Below are 16,913 nucleotides of genomic sequence, written 5' to 3'. Positions count from 1 at the left end.
CCCGGTTCATGAACATGTCTTGAAAAAATACAATGGAGGCAGAAAAATCCATGCCCACACAGACATCTTGTCTAAGAATCTCGTTTTTCGAACATGACATGAGCGTTAACAATTGTTCAAACCATGGGCATGATTCTGACGTTTCGTGTACGTGTAAGGTTTTTTCTTGAATGTAGAAGTAATACGAGTCATTTTACCTCTACATTCAAGAGAAAACCTTACATTACACGAAAGATAAAATTAGACGACATGACATTATTTGCACAGCGAAAAAAATTGTTCTGTTTGTGGATTGGATTGCGGTTGTGATGTTGGGCAGCTGTATGTTCAGTGGAGACGCTGTGTAATGGAATGTGGCTAATATGAAAACACCTATAAATTGTTCCTTTGGAAGGTGACAAAGTGCTACTGGTACATTTCTATAGATTTTTAATGGAACCCTTTTTCAACTAAATAAATTAATGCAATCCAGTAGTAAATGTACTAGATCATCTACTCATGAGTATTCTACCACCTCCAAAGGCATAGAGGAAGGAATACCTAGAGACGCGACTTCGGGTACGAGTCGGCTCTCTAGGTATTCCTTCCTCTATGTCCAAAGGAACGCAGCTGTAGGGAAGTAAGTGAATTTGAAAACCTCCACTTTGAAGAACTTGAAAGATAAAAATCTTAAATTTAATAAAACATGGGTTTTTAATTAATTTTCGTATGAATTCATTAGCTTAATTGTTTGCTGGCAGTTTTAAGATATTGTTAAATTGATTTTCTTTAATTAAAAAAATTACCTTCTAATAGGGGGGTTCACATTGACCAACTTACCGGACAGACCGTTTGTCATTTGGCCTGATGGCCGAATTAAGGCTTGGCCACACCGGAGGGTATGCGGTAGCGGTACGGGTAGAGGTAACGGTACTTGTATGAAAAAAATTCCAAACTGACATATCAACGTTCAGATGTGGAATTTTTTTCATATAAATATCGTTACAGCTACCCGTACCTCTACCGCATACCCTCCGGTGTGGCCAAGCCTTTATATTTTTCGTTCACACGAGCAAAGTGAACGAGCACTTTTTGCTAAAAAGCCATATCGTGCTCGTTTGGTATTGGTAAATTAATGTAATAGATTTAAAATTTGAATGGTTTGCTAGTCCATCACTATCTTCAATTTCTAATCTAAACATTCTAGTACATTATTAATTTCAAAAGGTCTACTGTGAATCAACCTCAATATAAATGACACTTTTTGTCAAAATCAAAAATTACACGTCAAACAAAAAAACTCACCCAACAAAAATGGACGGATTCATGCTGGTAAATTAAATTAATTTTTTAACTAAATTTCATAATAAAATAATAAAATATTCTTTCAATCAACAACGCAGGAACCAACACTAAACATTGTCAAAGGAATGTGCATTATGGATAACGATGGAAATCGTATCCTTGCCAAATACTATGACAAAAACATTCTGCCAACAGTCAAGGAACAAAAAACCTTTGAAAAGAACCTTTTTAATAAAACCCATCGTTCCAACACGGAAATTATCATGTTGGATGGTTTAACCTGTGTTTATAAAAGTAATGTAGATTTGTTTTTCTATGTTATGGGGAGTACCTATGAAAACGAATTGATTCTCTTGTCTGTACTCAATTGTTTGTATGATTCAATTAGTTTGATTCTCAAAAAGAATGTCGAGAAACGTTTAGTTTTAGACAATTTGGAGATTATCATGTTAGCCTTTGATGAGATCTGTGATGGAGGGTAACATAATTTAACTCTTAATTTGTCCAAGAATACCAAAATAAACCCCTCCCTTTTCCATAGAATCATTTTAGATGCGGATCCATCGTCGGTGGTGAAACGTGTCGATTTGAGGAACGATGACATTCCAATTGGAGAGCAAACAGTTGCCCAGGTAAACAAGGTTCTAAATGAGCTGTTTTGGTAGAAATTGGAATTTGGGATAAACATTTTTTTTATTGAATTCTAGTTTCTAATATAATTCGTTTTTGGTTCTAAACCATTAGAGTATTTTGTTTAGTTTATTCTTTTTTGTTTACTAATCAATTAAAATCTCATTCTGCACACAATTTTGGTTTAATTTTAAATTTAATATACAATTTATCACTGTACATTACATACAACAACAAATTAAATTATTTTTATTTTATTTTGTCGAAATAGTAGAGTAACTAAAGCAAATTATTAGGGAACCCGGCCGAACAGCTCTGATTTTGACGATTTTTTTTTTCAAATGTAGGTAATTAAAAATACTTTAAAGTCTATAGACTAAAAATTGCCGGTGTTGCCGTATTGTTTTTTTAAATTAAAAATAATTTTTTTTTAACAAAACCATTTTTTTTGCTTAAATTTCATAAAACAAATGATAGCAAAAGATTCTCTATTTAATTTAAGGAAAATACATAAAAGGCAGTAAGGGACAATCTTCCATCGTTTAAGCGATAAATGCAATTTTCTAACATTCTGACCTCAAACGCAAAAAAAAATATTTTGAAAACAACGGCAACACCTACAATATTTTAAAATACATTTTTAAAAAGCCAGAAGCTCATTCTTATCTCTTAAATTTAAATCCACTAAATTTAATCAAGACTTTTTGAACAAATGGTACTCAAACTCAGAATTAAAAAAAAAAATGTTATTAGAAAAATTTAAAATGACTTTTTTCCAAACTTTTTCTAATAAAATATGAATTTATTTAAAAAAAATTTTTGGCCATAAATATTATCAGTTGAATTTCGAGGCAAAAAAGGTAAAATATGGTTTTTTTTAATTAAAACTGAATTTTTGCATTGAAATAATTAATTTTCTCAAAGACTGTGGTAAATAGGAACTTTAAATTTTTGCTATTTAACTTTCAACAGTAAGGGTTATTAAATGAATTAACAATAATTTTATGTTTAGATGTTGAACTTTAAAAAAAAAATAAGTTACATTTTTTTTCAAAACTTTTATTAAAAAAAGTTCTTAGAAAACGACATACTTTTTAATATTTTTCATAAACCGTAATACATATTGACATTTCCTTTTATAATTTGAAATCATAATAAATGCGGCCAAAAAAATTTGAAAATAAATGCATTTTATATTACGACCAAGTTTAAAAAACGACATGTTAAAATTTTTTCAATAATTTTTTTTTTCAAAAATCTGAGTTCAATTACCATTCTTTCAAAAGCCTTTCATTCAATTAACTTAATTTTAATTTTACATATATGACTAAGCTTCTAGCTTTTAAAAAATGTATATTTGAATATTGTAGGTGTTGCCGTTGTGTTCAAATATTTTTTTTTGTGTTTGAAGTCAATTAATAATAAAATTGCATCTATCGCTTGAACTATGGAAGACTGTCCCTCACTCCCATAAATTTTTTTTCCTTGAATTTCCTAGACAATCTTTTGGCATCAATTAATTTATGAAATTTAAGAAAAATTTTTGAAAAAAAATTGTTTTTGTTCACAAAAATCTTCAATTAAATTTAAAAAATCAAAACGGCAACACCGGCAATTTTTAATCTATAGACTTTAAAGTATTTTTAATTACCGACGTTTGAAAAAAAAGATCATCAAAATCTAAGCTGTTCGGCCGGGTTCCCTAATATTGCCAATTTTTGAGCTTTAGTTACTCCACTAAAATAGAATTTTATATAAATATTATTTTTTCTGTTAAATAAATTATGACTCTTATCAAAGTTTTTCTTTTTTAACTCACCACTTTGCGATACTTTTTTTAGGTTCTGCAGTCGGCAAGAGATCAACTCAAATGGTCGATACTAAAGTGAAAAAATAATAATAAAAATCTATCTTTACACATATTCGAAAAAAAACTTGTTTTTGATATAATTTTATTATTATTATGTTTTTGCAATTCCTGGTTCCAGAAGGCAGGAAGACCGATCATTCGGAGGTAGTAGGTTTACCTTTTTTTTAATTTCAAATATAAATAATATAATATATATATATACAAATTAGAAATGCATTTTGTTCCAAAAATAATAAAATTTATTAATTTTTAAGATAAAATTATTGGTTTTAGATGAGTTTTTTTTTTTTCGTTTCGTGAAATAAATATTAATTAACAAATGACAATTTGAATCCAAATGCTTTTGGATCAAACTAACGAAAGACGTTAGTAGAGTAAAGCCTTGTGCAGATCTTGGCACAAGATTTGGATTTTTTTCTTTTTTTTTTTACTTGGTCCGTTTCATCTTTGAAACCTTCAATTTATATTATTATTAATTTATAAGACAAAACTTGCAGTATCACTGGCGATAAACGTTTTCCAATGTTTCTAAAATTTATTTTCTTCCATTAATAAGGTAAAATTTCTTTCAAATAAATTAAAGAATTAATAAATTAACAGCCGATTTCTTTACAGAGTCCTAGCGCTAGTACCGGCTCTGGTCCTAAAGTTAGTACTCAAATCGGTGTCAACGCATTTCTTCACCCAAGTACTAAGCCCTAGAACTGTCAATTTAAAACCGAGTACTACTTAGGACTCGGTACTAGCTAGCTCCTCAAAATTAGCTAGGACCTGGTTATTATACCAATCGTTAGTACTCAAATCGGTACCAAGTTATTTCTTCACACAAGTACTAAGCCGTAGTACTGTCAAATTGGTACCGAGTTTTACTTAGGACTTCGTAAAAGTTAGAACCTAAAAATCGACAGTCTAGCGACGATAATCCTCAATTCTTATTGAGTTTTTGCATTTATTTTAAAATTGTATGAGCATTTTTGAACTTTGGTGCGTTTTGAAATGTGTAATTTTTGAATTTATTGATTTTTAATCTAATTTTGGTATTTTGTAATTTGTATTTTTTTTTTTTAAGATATATCGCAATAGCAATGCAGTTTTCGAATAAATTATTATATAAATAAAAACGTTCGCTTTGCAGAAAATTATCCATTTCTAATAGGAAAACCACAGTTTATGAAAGTATAAATGAAGCCACCTGCATAAAATTTTAACTCAAAATATCAGCTTTCGGCACTATTTTACGGGCAGTGGTATCAGTGATGGGCGTCCGACATCTATCTTCCAATTTCCAACACAAAATGTCTTCTATTTACGTTTTTTTTTTTGCATAGCTGTCCGCAGCTTGGTTTAGCTTTTATTCCTATCGGCAGCTGCATGCTGTTTTTGTAAAACATGTAAACGCCAACTGCGGATACGGATAGCAATGCCAAAAAAACACAGCTAATGCCAAAAATGCGGATACGGATAGCAATAGGCGTGTTTTTTTGGCAAAGCTATCCGCAGTAGGATTTTCCAAATATCAACACTGGACAAAAATTTATATGCACGCGCAAAGAGAAAGGGAAACGTAAACTTATAAACTTCTTCAAAATTCTATCCGCAGTTTGGATTAGCTTCTATTCCTATCGGCAGGTGCGTGTTGTTTGTGTAATGCATGAAAATGCCAACTGCGGATACGTATAGCAATGCCAAAAAAACACAGCTAATGCCAAAAAAAAAAAAAACAAAACACAGCTAGTATTGCAGACTATGATCAAAATTGTCTTTATTCGATTCGCCCCATAAATATTCAGTTTTCAAAAATTGTATTTTTATTGAGTTATGAACATCCGCAACGCAAACTGTCTTTTAAATAATTACTTATTTTAACACGGTTTTTCTTTCGGTCGGTGACTGCTTTATCTGTGCTTTCCCAGGTTATTGACTTAACCACGATTCATTGGTGAACTAGCTATCAGACTTGCCGGCACTTATGAACAAAATCGTGACATTGTGAAGGTTCTTGATAGGATTTATCTTCTTTTCTTGTTGTTCTTGTTCTCCAATCATCACAATATTTTTTAAATAATTTTAATGGTTATTTCATTAAAAATGGACTGTGTTTTTGTCTGACTGAAATATCGAAATAAAATATTTCAATCATCAAAATGTTGTCAAAATGAAAGTTATACCAGTTTTATACGAATTATTTCTTAGGACCGCGTTGTGAACTTAGATCAGGTCCTATAAATGTGAAGAAATGCTCAGGTACTAACTTTTTGTTAAGACCGAGTACCAGAGCTAGGACCTGGTCTAGCTAGACCGGGTACTAGGCTGGCTTAGGACTAATGTGAAGAAATTGGCCGTAAGAATATATATGATTTTGAAAGAAATTTTTATTATTTTGATGAAATTTTAAAGTCGTTCAAATATTTTATCGCCATATCCATGAGCACAGTTTATAATAGATTTTATTTCAAATATAATTGAGAACCAAGGGTCTTCGCGAGGAATACAAAAATACCTACACTTTTTCAACTACATGCCTACGGATACCATCAAATGCCAATTCATAATATGTAGGCAGAAGTTAAATTAGATAGACAAAATTAAGTATTTTTTTCCACAGTGGACCGGTAGAAAGGTGTTAATTTTCTTATTAATCCCACGGTATTGTCCAGTTGGAAAAATGATAGGAGTAGACCAGAGTCGAAGTTCGAACCTAGAGCTTTGAGCTAGGACACAAGCTCTACATTGACTGTTTTGTCAGAGAAGCAAAAACAAATTGCGGTTGTATAATTATTAAAAACTAGCATGAAGATCTCTTGCTTGAAAATAAAACAGATTCAGTTGCTAATAGTCTAAGAGTTTGGAGCAGATTTGGGATTTTTAAACCTAATTTATAGGAAAACTGGTCAACTTTTTAATAGAATTTTGTAATTAGATTTCATTTAATAACGGTTATGACAATTCTCTGCTTTCAAAACTTTTCTTAATTAAGTAATAAGATATCGAAATTTATTTTTTATAAACTATCGATTGATAGCTGCAAATCGCAATAAGGCTGTTATTTTTTTATTTCTAAACAAAATTCGCATGAAAACAATGTGATTTTTCTTGTTATAAAAAGTACAAAAGTGAAAACTTTCAAACTTATCTTGTGACGGTCTTTCCGCCTGGAAAACTTAAAAAATGATGCAAAAACCTTAGCTTTTGGCTTGGGAAAAACAATGGTACAAAATTTTAAAAGATAAAGAAAATACTAAAGCCATTTTAGTAAGTTACTAAATCAAGAAGCAGACTGATTTTTAAATTAGTAAATTACAAAAATGGCTAACATTTTACTAAATCGTTTAAAATTTTGCTCCAATTTCTTTACTTTTTTCCACAAATAAAATAGAAAGAGAAAAAATATTTTCAATTCGTACTACTTTTTCAAAAAGTGGCCAATGTAGTCAAACCTTTGATGGAAAAATCATTACAAGTGTGCACTTTTTGCAAAACAAAGAAAATAATTTATTCAGATATCGTCTGTGGAAAGCAAAATTGTTCTAAGTACATAGGGTTTCTTAAGGACTTATGTAGACCAAATTTGCTTTCCGACGATATAATATTGAGGCAAAATTTTAAACGATTTAGTAAAATGCTAAATCCATTTTATGTTATTTATTTCAATGATGAAATCCAATGATAGCAAAAACTGCCCCCTCAGACTGCAACTTTTTGCATTAAGTTTTGTACATAAAAAAGTTCCACATACGCCACAGTGACCTACTGAATTCCCTATAGTTAAATTACCAGGTCATATATGAAAAAACAAACATTATTTGTGATATAACGAAAACAAAAAATTTCTTTAATTTTAAATCAAATAAAAGCAATTTTTATTAAATCTTGAAAGAGAGAAATATTTTTATAATACATAATAAGTCGAAAAATTAAAACTAGATTCTATACAACATTGCGGCCATCGAAATTGATTTTTCTTTCAAGATATGGAAAAAAAGTTGTTTACGAAATTGTTTGTGCTCTCAGGAGTGCTCTCTTTGTAAGGAATTATCCAGTTATAGAGTTTTCAAACAGGAATTGTGTTAAAAAATTGAAAAAAATAGTAATATTTCTATTTTGGATAGTACCCAAATAGACCCAGTATCTTAAACTATTTTTAACTACCGGCTTATGGTTCGTTTACACAATTGACAGTTTTTATCTCTTGAAGGTAAACTCATTATGAACTTTAATACTTTACTATTATCTGAATTAGGAAAGATATTAAATTTATTAAGAAACATATCGGTTCAAAAATAAGACTCACTGTTTGAACTTGTTTGTACTTAGTAAGTTTTACCTTTGGACTGGTTATATGTTTCTTTATTTTTATATGAACAGTCCCAGATCAGATCAATGAAAGTATCAAAGTTTAAATTGTTTTGTATAGTGACGTGTTAGCAAAGGGAGATTATTGTTGACTCACCTTCTAGTCAAGTTTCTAGTAACACACCCACCTTTTTTTAAGATAATCATTTTAATATACATACATATCTGAAATTATAATAAGCCGATGAAAAAAAAAAATTCCATGTTACAATGTTAAGAACAGCATATTCTTTAGGTATTTTCTTTATAAAAATACACAATAGTTTGTTAAGTACACTACTGAAGGTTAATCTTATTCATAAATTATTTAAACTCATTTCTAAACAACTACATTTAACCTACTCAATTCGCTCACGACCTTGAGAATAGAACTTTTGGCATAAAGATTTTTTCTTCCTAGAATTGGTTTGCAGTATACGCCATTGAAAACCTATACAAATACGACAAACCAATTCTAGAGCGACAATTTGTATACACAAAAGTTACACATACGCCACAGTGACCTACTGAATTCTTTTCTAATAAAATCGCTGACTAAAAAGTGAAACTACTTAATTAGTGTTGACCATTTACTGACTGTCAAGTGGCCAAATAATTTGTTATAGGAATTCGCAATTACTAATGTCTCCAAAAAGATATGAGACGGTTAGCTGTTAAAGTGCATGTTTGACTCCCACCTCGGTTATTTCTTCTAGTTGGGGTAGATTGCTTATGTGCATATTGTAGCCCTGTTCCTTGCGCAGGTGGCAACGTACTACAAGTAGATTACTAGCGCTTTTCAATGGAACGCACTTCACCGAAATCAAAGAGCTAGTAGTAAATGTATTAGATCATCTACTAATGAGTAAACTACACACCTCCAATGCTACTAGAAGATCTAGTACTACAATAAACACAGGATCTTCTATGCGAGAGTATATCGGAATTAGTTGCTATACTAGATTGTACTCACCTCAAATACAGCTTTATTTCGGTGATCTATCGAAAAATTAATGGTTTATTAGAGACAAGGTCGTTGTGAAAAAAAAATCTGATTTTAAAATCCCAAAGTTATTGATCACTGAAATCGTAGAAGGGGTGCAGAAGCAGATTTTATAAGATTTCAAAAATGCTACTAGATTAAGGAGAAAGTGCTTACTCACTGTACCATTGAGGGCGGTCTAGCGAAAAAAAAAACAAAACTTAAGAATGATTTGCCCCACATAGCTGATCTATTGGAAGTGGTGTACTAATTATGATCTAGTACATGGGAAATACTTTGGTTTCCTTGAAAGTGCGTTAAATTGAAAATTGGTAGTAAAGTATTCATCAATGTTTTATAACCTCTTAAGGAACGCAGCTTATATTATCTTGATTTTAATTCATGAATAGACAAAACATATTTTCTAATAACTAAAATACTCGTACCTAGCCCACATAAGTGTTTTTAATAATTAGTTCTTACCAGTTTAATTTTAACCACTTTCACGTTTATATTTTCAAAAAACAAACAAGAGGTATGCCCAGTCAATTTATTTATTATTTGAAAGATACAATGAAAAAGATAATTAAAGCTTAAAACTCAAATCATGTAGCTAGATTTTCATTAAGATTTCTAACAACTCGTAGACAATTTCTTTGATAAAATTAATCATTTGTTTTACTCGTGAACTTGTATAGGTATAAAAGTGTATGTTTGAATGTGTGTAGAGAATTCTATGCAAATGTTAGAAATATAATCGAATTTGAACAATTTTGCACTGATGTTTATCCCTTTTTAATTTAAAAAAGGTTGAATATGGACTTTTGAATGACCTTGATAAGTATAAACAAAATTGTTTACTAATATATTTATGTGCAATAGGTTGGTTTATTTTAGGCTTTGGAATTGAACAAATCGATGGAATTGTACACCGGACTTTTCTCGTTAAATTCAAGGTTATCCATAGTTTTAACAACTCATATTTATGTTTAATTTTACGTGATTTTGAACATTTATCTATTTTTTTACTGTAGAGATAGAAAACCAAAGCAAGTGCGGTACCGATTTTTAAATTGGTGATAGACATTTTTTTTAAATTACGAATAATAGGGTCACTGTGGCGTATGTGTGATTTTTTTCCTATTGAAAATAGAACAAGATGTTTCTAAGATAAAATTAAAGATAAAATTGTTTGTTCTGAAGACATAGGCTGATTACATTTTGTAGCGTAAATAGTGGGTGCTTTTGATGTTCTGTTAGTTTACAGATATTGTTACATGTTGTTTGTTTAAACAATACTGGTATACACAAAATGCAAGACAAACATACATATATAACACTGTCATATTTTCAAATAGGAAATGAAGGAACTAGTACTATTGTTAGTCGTTTAATTATAAATAAACATATTTTTCTGTTTAAATGTTTGTATCTAATACTGTCATGAGTTCTTTTATAAATATAAAAGGCCATAAAAAGAGCTTTGTGTACCTACACATCGCACGTTGAGAACAACAGTGACATTAAACAAAAATCCTAGTTTTGAGATATATGTTGAAATGTAGAAACTAGATGAGGAATCAGGAACGAGGATCTTTGTTAAAGATTCGAATTATATAACGAAACCTGGATGGCACCCTAACTCGTAAATGCACATTGCTATTCTCAAGGTCCGTTTTCTCAAAACTTTGTTTTTTGCTTAGTGCCACTGTTGTTCTCCACGTGCGACATGTGCGCGTGATTGAAGTTATATTTCTTTATCATTTATCAATGCCATTTTATCCATAATGTTTTCTAATTTTATTTTTACCATTTACTACTTATCACTTTAACATGCGCCTTACAGTTACAACTTTTACCATTTACAATTTATAACTTACGTCTTAAAATTTCCATCTTACATCTTACATCTTTCATCTTAAATCTTTATCGTAGTCAATATCCATTTTCTATTCCCAAGTAACAATTTAGCTTTCATAAGGGTCAATGCAAGCTATTTTTTGACTTGTTTAAGAAGAAGGACATGTCTTATGCAAATCATTTTGGCGCACATTACCGAATTTCCCCAAGACCTTCCTCCACAGGCAATCCACAAGCTAATAGCTTGTGACGAACAGCGTAAAACGACCTTATGCAGGCCTTTTTACAAAACAATGAAACATTTTAGGGAAACTATAGCTTCGCTAAGGAAACTATCATTTGCATTGGATGTTATAATAAGGCCTTATGGAGGTTGTTATAAGATGTTGAATTTATGAATAAAAAAAAAGATTTTATTGATTTTTTTTTTAAATTTTTTAAATTTTTTTCTATTTTGTTTTTTCTTCTTTTTTGGCCATGTCAATGCTTTTCCTGTCGTTCTGAAATGGGAAGAATTTTATTTTAATTGAAAAAGAACACATTTTTTTTTATTTCACAAATGGCCCCGATCGATCCCACGTACCTCTGCATACCAAGCCAGCACCTTACCTTAAACATTGCATATCTGCAGGATAAAAGCTTTGCATACTTATTGGTGAAAAACAGTGCATACTTGAGAGATGTAAACATTGCATACTTACAAGAACCTCTTGGAACAGGTCTTATGAAAGCCTTCTGTCACTTGAAAATAGAAGGCTTCTTTAAAACGGTTCAAACAGGTCTTATGAAGGTCTTCTTTAACTTATATTTACAAGGCTTCTTCTAAACACTTCCAGATGGCCTTAAGGAGACCTCCTTTGTTTCCAAAATGGATGATTTGCGTAAGTAATCCTTAAACTGAACTTATACAAACTATAGCTTGCCGAATCGAAGAAAATGGACCTTATGCAAGTAAAATTGTTACTTGGGTTTATCATTTATATTTGGAAAAAACTTTTTAGCCAAAACTGATTAGTTAAAGATCTTAACAGAGAACAAGCGATCGTATCGTCACTTATCTTACATCAAACGATTGTTAAAGTTTTTAAGAAGCCTAATGTTAAACTGCCATCAAAGTACCATAAGTATTAATTGCATTTTGTTCACATAACAAACTATACAAGTTTCATCAGCGAATCAAATTGTGATCAATTCAATGATTCTTTAAAAATTAGAAGTACTAACAGAGAACTGTTTAATTGATTTGCCCTATATTGATGGATCTATTTCCAAAGCCTATATTAAGTTGTTTTTAAAATTGCAGATTTGAAAACATTATGACACATTGGAGTTTTGTTGAATTTCCAGTTAAAATTAATATACAAATTGGCAATTTGTTGAGTAATGCCATAAATTAAAAGTATTGTAATGTTTTATTCCGGGTTCACAATAAAACTTATTTCGTTTATTTTAACTTCCACTTATCTTTCCGTTCAAATAAGAACACACTTTATTTCAAATCAATTTACTTTTATTATTCGCTCAAACAAACACACTTTTCAATCACTTTATTTACTACTAACAATTTCCAACACTTTATTTCACTTTGTACTGTACTCTTTCACATTCAAGATTAAACTGTGTCCGGTCGGTGTCCACGCTGCCCTTTTATACCTGAAATTCGGAATTCGAGAATGTCTTCGAAGGTTCTCGTCTTTGCTTCTCGAAGCTTCCTTTCCAAGAGGGGGCGCTTCATACTTCCAGTCCAGTGGGATATTTTGGGATATTCAGCAGTCGAGGGAATTTCTTTGGATGCGTTCAGAGGGTAGTTTCTTAATTACTAAAGGTCCGTTCACATTTCTACCTTTACTGTAGCAGGTAGTGTGTTCAGACTTTTATCTTAAAAGTAGTTCGGTAATTCATCGTTACATTGCCCCCCTCTTAGGATTGTTCGTCCCGAACAACTCCATTGCTTCTTTCACCATTATAACGATGTAAACGGTCACAATGAACTACCTTTAATTTGCCTCTTACCCCTCTCTGTATACGGTAAACCACGTCGTTGATTCTGGTTGTTACTGTGTAAGGGCCTTCCCAGTTTTGTTGTAGCTTCGGTGATAGTCCCTTTTGTCGGTGGGGATTGTAAAACCACACAAGTTCTCCTTCTTGAAACCCTGTTGCTGTCGCTCGCGCGTCATATCTTGTTTTCATCCTGTCACTAGACGCTTTTATATTTGTCCTTGTCCGTTGGTGAATGTCAGCCAGTGTTTCTTTCAGGTTATCAACATACTCATCTATTTCCTGTGGCTCATTTGGAACACATCCGAATTTTATCTCACTTGGCAGCCGTATTGTAGAACCAAAAAGGACTTCCGATGGTGTATGTCCAGTGGAACTATGTGTTGCACTTCTATAAGCCATCAAGAATAATGGAATATGTCGATCCCAGTCTCGTTGATTATCGTTGACTACTTTTGACAGGTGTTCTTTAAGTGTCCTGTTAAATCGCTCAACCATCCCATCAGATTGTGGATGAAGCGGTGTTGTTCGCGTCTTCTTGATGCCAAGGAGTGAGCAAACCTCTTGAAAAATCTTAGATTCGAAGTTCCTTCCTTGGTCGGAATGAAGTTCCATGGGTACTCCGAACCTGCTCACCCAATGAAAGACAATCTTATCCACAACTGTTTTGGTTTCCTGGTTTGGGATGGCAAATGCCTCAGGCCACTTGCTGAAGTAATCCATCACTACGAGGATATACCGGTTTCCTTTGTTGGTTTCGGGAAAAGGACCTGCCACGTCTATTGCAATCCTCTCAAAAGGTGTGCCCACATTGTACTGATGCATCTTGCTTTGCATTTTTCTAGCTGGTCCTTTGCTAGCGGCACAAGTATCACATTTTCGGCAACACTTTTCAACGTCTTCTCTCATACGTAACCAGTAGAATTGCTGGCGTACCTTTTCCAGCGTCTTGTTGATGCCTAAATGGCCTCCAGAAGTTCCCTCGTGCATCTCTCGGAGAACATCATTAACCTTTGACTGAGGTACGATTAGTTGCATTACATAAGATTTACCATCTGCGGATTCCCACTTACGCCTGAGTAACCCTTCTTGCACATGAAGTGAGTCCCATTGTGCCCAATATGCTTTGAGATTGGGGCTTCGGTCGGAGATGTCGGCCCATTCTGGTTTCTCTTCATGTTCCTTCCATGCAAGGATGGGTTCGATGTCCGAATCTTCCTGTTGGGCCATCCTGAGTTCTTCATTACTCCAGCCGCAAATGGGATCAGCTCTCGTTCTTCTTACAGCGACAACTTCCTTTTCCTCTAGCCGTGTGCAATGCTTGCAGTCTTGCTTGCACGGGCGCCGAGATAATGCGTCTGCATTTGAATGTAGCTTTCCTCTTCGATGTTGAATCTGACATTGATACGTCTGGAGTATCTCGATCCATCTTGCTACTTGACCCTCTGGATTTTTGAAGTTCAAAAGCCAATTTAGTGCACCATGATCTGTGCGAAGAAGGAACTTCTGTCCATAGATGTACTTATGGAAGTGCTTTGTTGCCAATACCAGAGCTAGAAGTTCCCTTCTGGTCACGCAATAGTTTCTTTCTTGTTTCGAGAGTACCTTGCTGAAATAGGCAACGACCTTTTCTTCTCCGTCATGAACTTGGGATAAAACAGCACCAACTCCAACATTACTTGCATCTGCGTCAATGATGAATTGTTTGCCTGGAGTCGGATAGGCCAACACAGGAGCTTCACATAACCGTAGCTTCAGTTCCTGAAAGCTTTTCTCACACTCACCTGACCATTTAAAGGGTTTACCCTTCTCCGTAAGCTGGTGCAAGCTTTTGGCGATTCTCGCAAAATCCTTCACGAACCGTCGATAGTACGTTGCCAGACCGAGGAAACTCCGAAGTTGATGCTTGTCCTGAGGGGTTGGCCAATTCTTCACAGTGTCAACTTTTTCTGGATCAGTCATTACTCCTTGGGATGAGATGATATGCCCCAAATATTTAACCTCGGTCTTGAAAAGTGCACATTTCTTTGGATTTAACTTAAGATGTGCTTCTCGTAGCCTCTGGAATACAGCCTTTAGGTTTTCACAATGGTCATCAAATGTTTTCCCGTAAACGATGACATCATCCAAATAGACTAGGCAAGATTTCCAGGTTAATCCATTTAAAACGCACTCCATTAAGCGCTCAAAAGTAGCTGGGGCATTACATAGCCCAAACGGCATGACATTGAACTGCCACAGACCATTTCCTGTGGAGAAAGCCGTCTTTTCTCGATCTTCTGGATGGATTTCTACCTGCCAGTAGCCACTCTTCAAATCCAAAGTCGAAAACCATTGTGCTCCTTCCATTGCATCTAGAGTATCGCTGATTCTTGGCAGTGGGTAGCTGTCTTTCTTCGTCACATCATTCAGCCTGCGGTAGTCGACACAAAATCGAGTGCTTCCATCCTTCTTTTTGACGAGAACTACCGGTGATGCCCAAGGGCTTTTGGAATTTTCGATCAGCCCGTCTTTCTTCATTGTCGATATCATTTCTTCAACTTCACTTTGTTTGGCCAAGGGGAGACGTCTTGCTGGTTGACGAATCGGCCTAGCGTCTCCTGTATCGATTCGATGCTGCACCAGTTGTGTTCGGCCGTATTGCCCGCTGGGTGAAGAGAAGATATCAGCATATTCATGAAGAAGCCTTCCAGCAACATTAAGCTGATGTTGACTCAAGTTGTCTGATTTGAGAATTTGAGTCTTTAGTTTCTCAGAGTTCATAGTCATCTGTGTGTCCATCTCGTTGATCTTAGTTATTGCGGACACAGATTCACATTGCCCAACAACTTCTCCTTTCTTAAGCTTGATTGGGTACGGTTTGATGTTAAGTATCCGTACAGGTACCATGTTGTTCTTTGGTGCCACAAGAGTCTTCCCGATGATGATGTTTTCGGAACTCTGCTCAACTTCTGGTTCGACCATGAGGTATCGATGGTTTCCACAGTTCCCCTTTAACTTCGTCCACACAAAAACTTCTGAAGAAGGAGGCAGGCACATGTCTTCTTTGATGACAGTTCTAATTGTTGTTGAGTTTTCGCTGCCATAGACCATTGGAATCTCTACATTTCTGTATTTCAGGACTTGATTACCGATATCCAAAATGATTCCATGCTCCTTCATAAAGTCGATTCCAATGATGCACTCGTCACATATATCTGCCACCAAAAACACATGTAAAAACTTTAGTTCTGCTATACGGATCTCAAGACGAACTTCTCCGTACACTCTTGCTGCTTCTCCTGTGGCGGTCTTCAGACGATAGCTGTTGATGTTATGTAGCCACGTCATCTTTACCAAGTCTCTTCGTACAATAGAGGCGGTGGCACCGGTGTCAATTGTAGCCACGTGTTGGTTATTGTTTATGGTTGCCTCTACTGTCAGACTTTTGTTGTCTCGTTTAGTTTGTGAGACTTGAATTGTGGTTCTGGGGCCATCGATACCAGAAACCAGCTTCTGCCCCTCGAAGTTGGTTCTTACTCGTTTCCCGAATGGGAATCAAGTTGAGGATGAGTGTTGGTTGTATCGCTTACCTGTTGTTGGGCAATATTCCTGTTTCCACAGTGCTGGCAAGCATTTCTTCTTGGTGGCAATCTGCACTGCCGCTGGAGATGTCCTGTCTTGTTACAGTTCCAGCATCGAGCAGCTCCGTCTCGCTGGTTTCTTTGGAATGCGAGTTTTTGACAAGAGCATTCCTCCACTGTAACTTCTCTTACCCGATGAACGCCTTGAGAAGCCTGTTCTGCTGCTTCCATAGTGAGTGCAAACGCTAATGCTTCAGGAAGGGAACGTTTTCCAGCTGTTCGAATTGCTCGCTGAAGATTTATATCAGATACAGCACGTACAAAGGCTTCTGTCGCAAACTGATTGATAATGTCGTCTCCTGCTGTCGGATATGCCAGATGAGCTAACCTTTCA

The 16,913-nt window shown here is 34.1% G+C and overlaps 1 protein-coding gene across 1 annotated transcript; it reads left to right on the top strand.

Moving 5' to 3' along the window:
- Positions 1-1,203: 1,203 nt before the first annotated feature.
- LOC129911595 (coatomer subunit zeta-1) lies at positions 1,204-4,055 on the top strand. Its single transcript, XM_055989431.1, has 4 exons — positions 1,204-1,311; positions 1,383-1,762; positions 1,826-1,916; positions 3,756-4,055. Exons 1-4 carry the CDS (start codon positions 1,234-1,236, stop codon positions 3,801-3,803), a joined length of 597 nt encoding a protein of 198 aa, XP_055845406.1. The 5' UTR covers positions 1,204-1,233; the 3' UTR covers positions 3,804-4,055.
- The last annotated feature ends 12,858 nt before the right edge of the window (positions 4,056-16,913 follow it).

This window comes from Episyrphus balteatus, chromosome 2 (genome assembly GCF_945859705.1).
Source record: "Episyrphus balteatus chromosome 2, idEpiBalt1.1, whole genome shotgun sequence".
Taxonomy (NCBI): domain Eukaryota; kingdom Metazoa; phylum Arthropoda; class Insecta; order Diptera; family Syrphidae; genus Episyrphus; species Episyrphus balteatus.
The sequence above is the reverse complement of the archived record's forward strand: the minus strand, read 5'-3'. Positions and strand labels throughout refer to the sequence as shown.

Bases quoted from the DNA above. Each gene is read 5' to 3' on its own strand.
- LOC129911595 (XM_055989431.1), top strand. From the start codon at position 1,234: ATGACACTTTTTGTCAAAATCAAAAATTACACGTCAAACAAAAAAACT. The intron at 1,763-1,825 runs GTAACATAATTT...CCTTTTCCATAG, and splicing joins GATGAGATCTGTGATGGAGG to AATCATTTTAGATGCGGATC. The intron at 1,917-3,755 runs GTAAACAAGGTT...TACTTTTTTTAG, and splicing joins GAGAGCAAACAGTTGCCCAG to GTTCTGCAGTCGGCAAGAGA.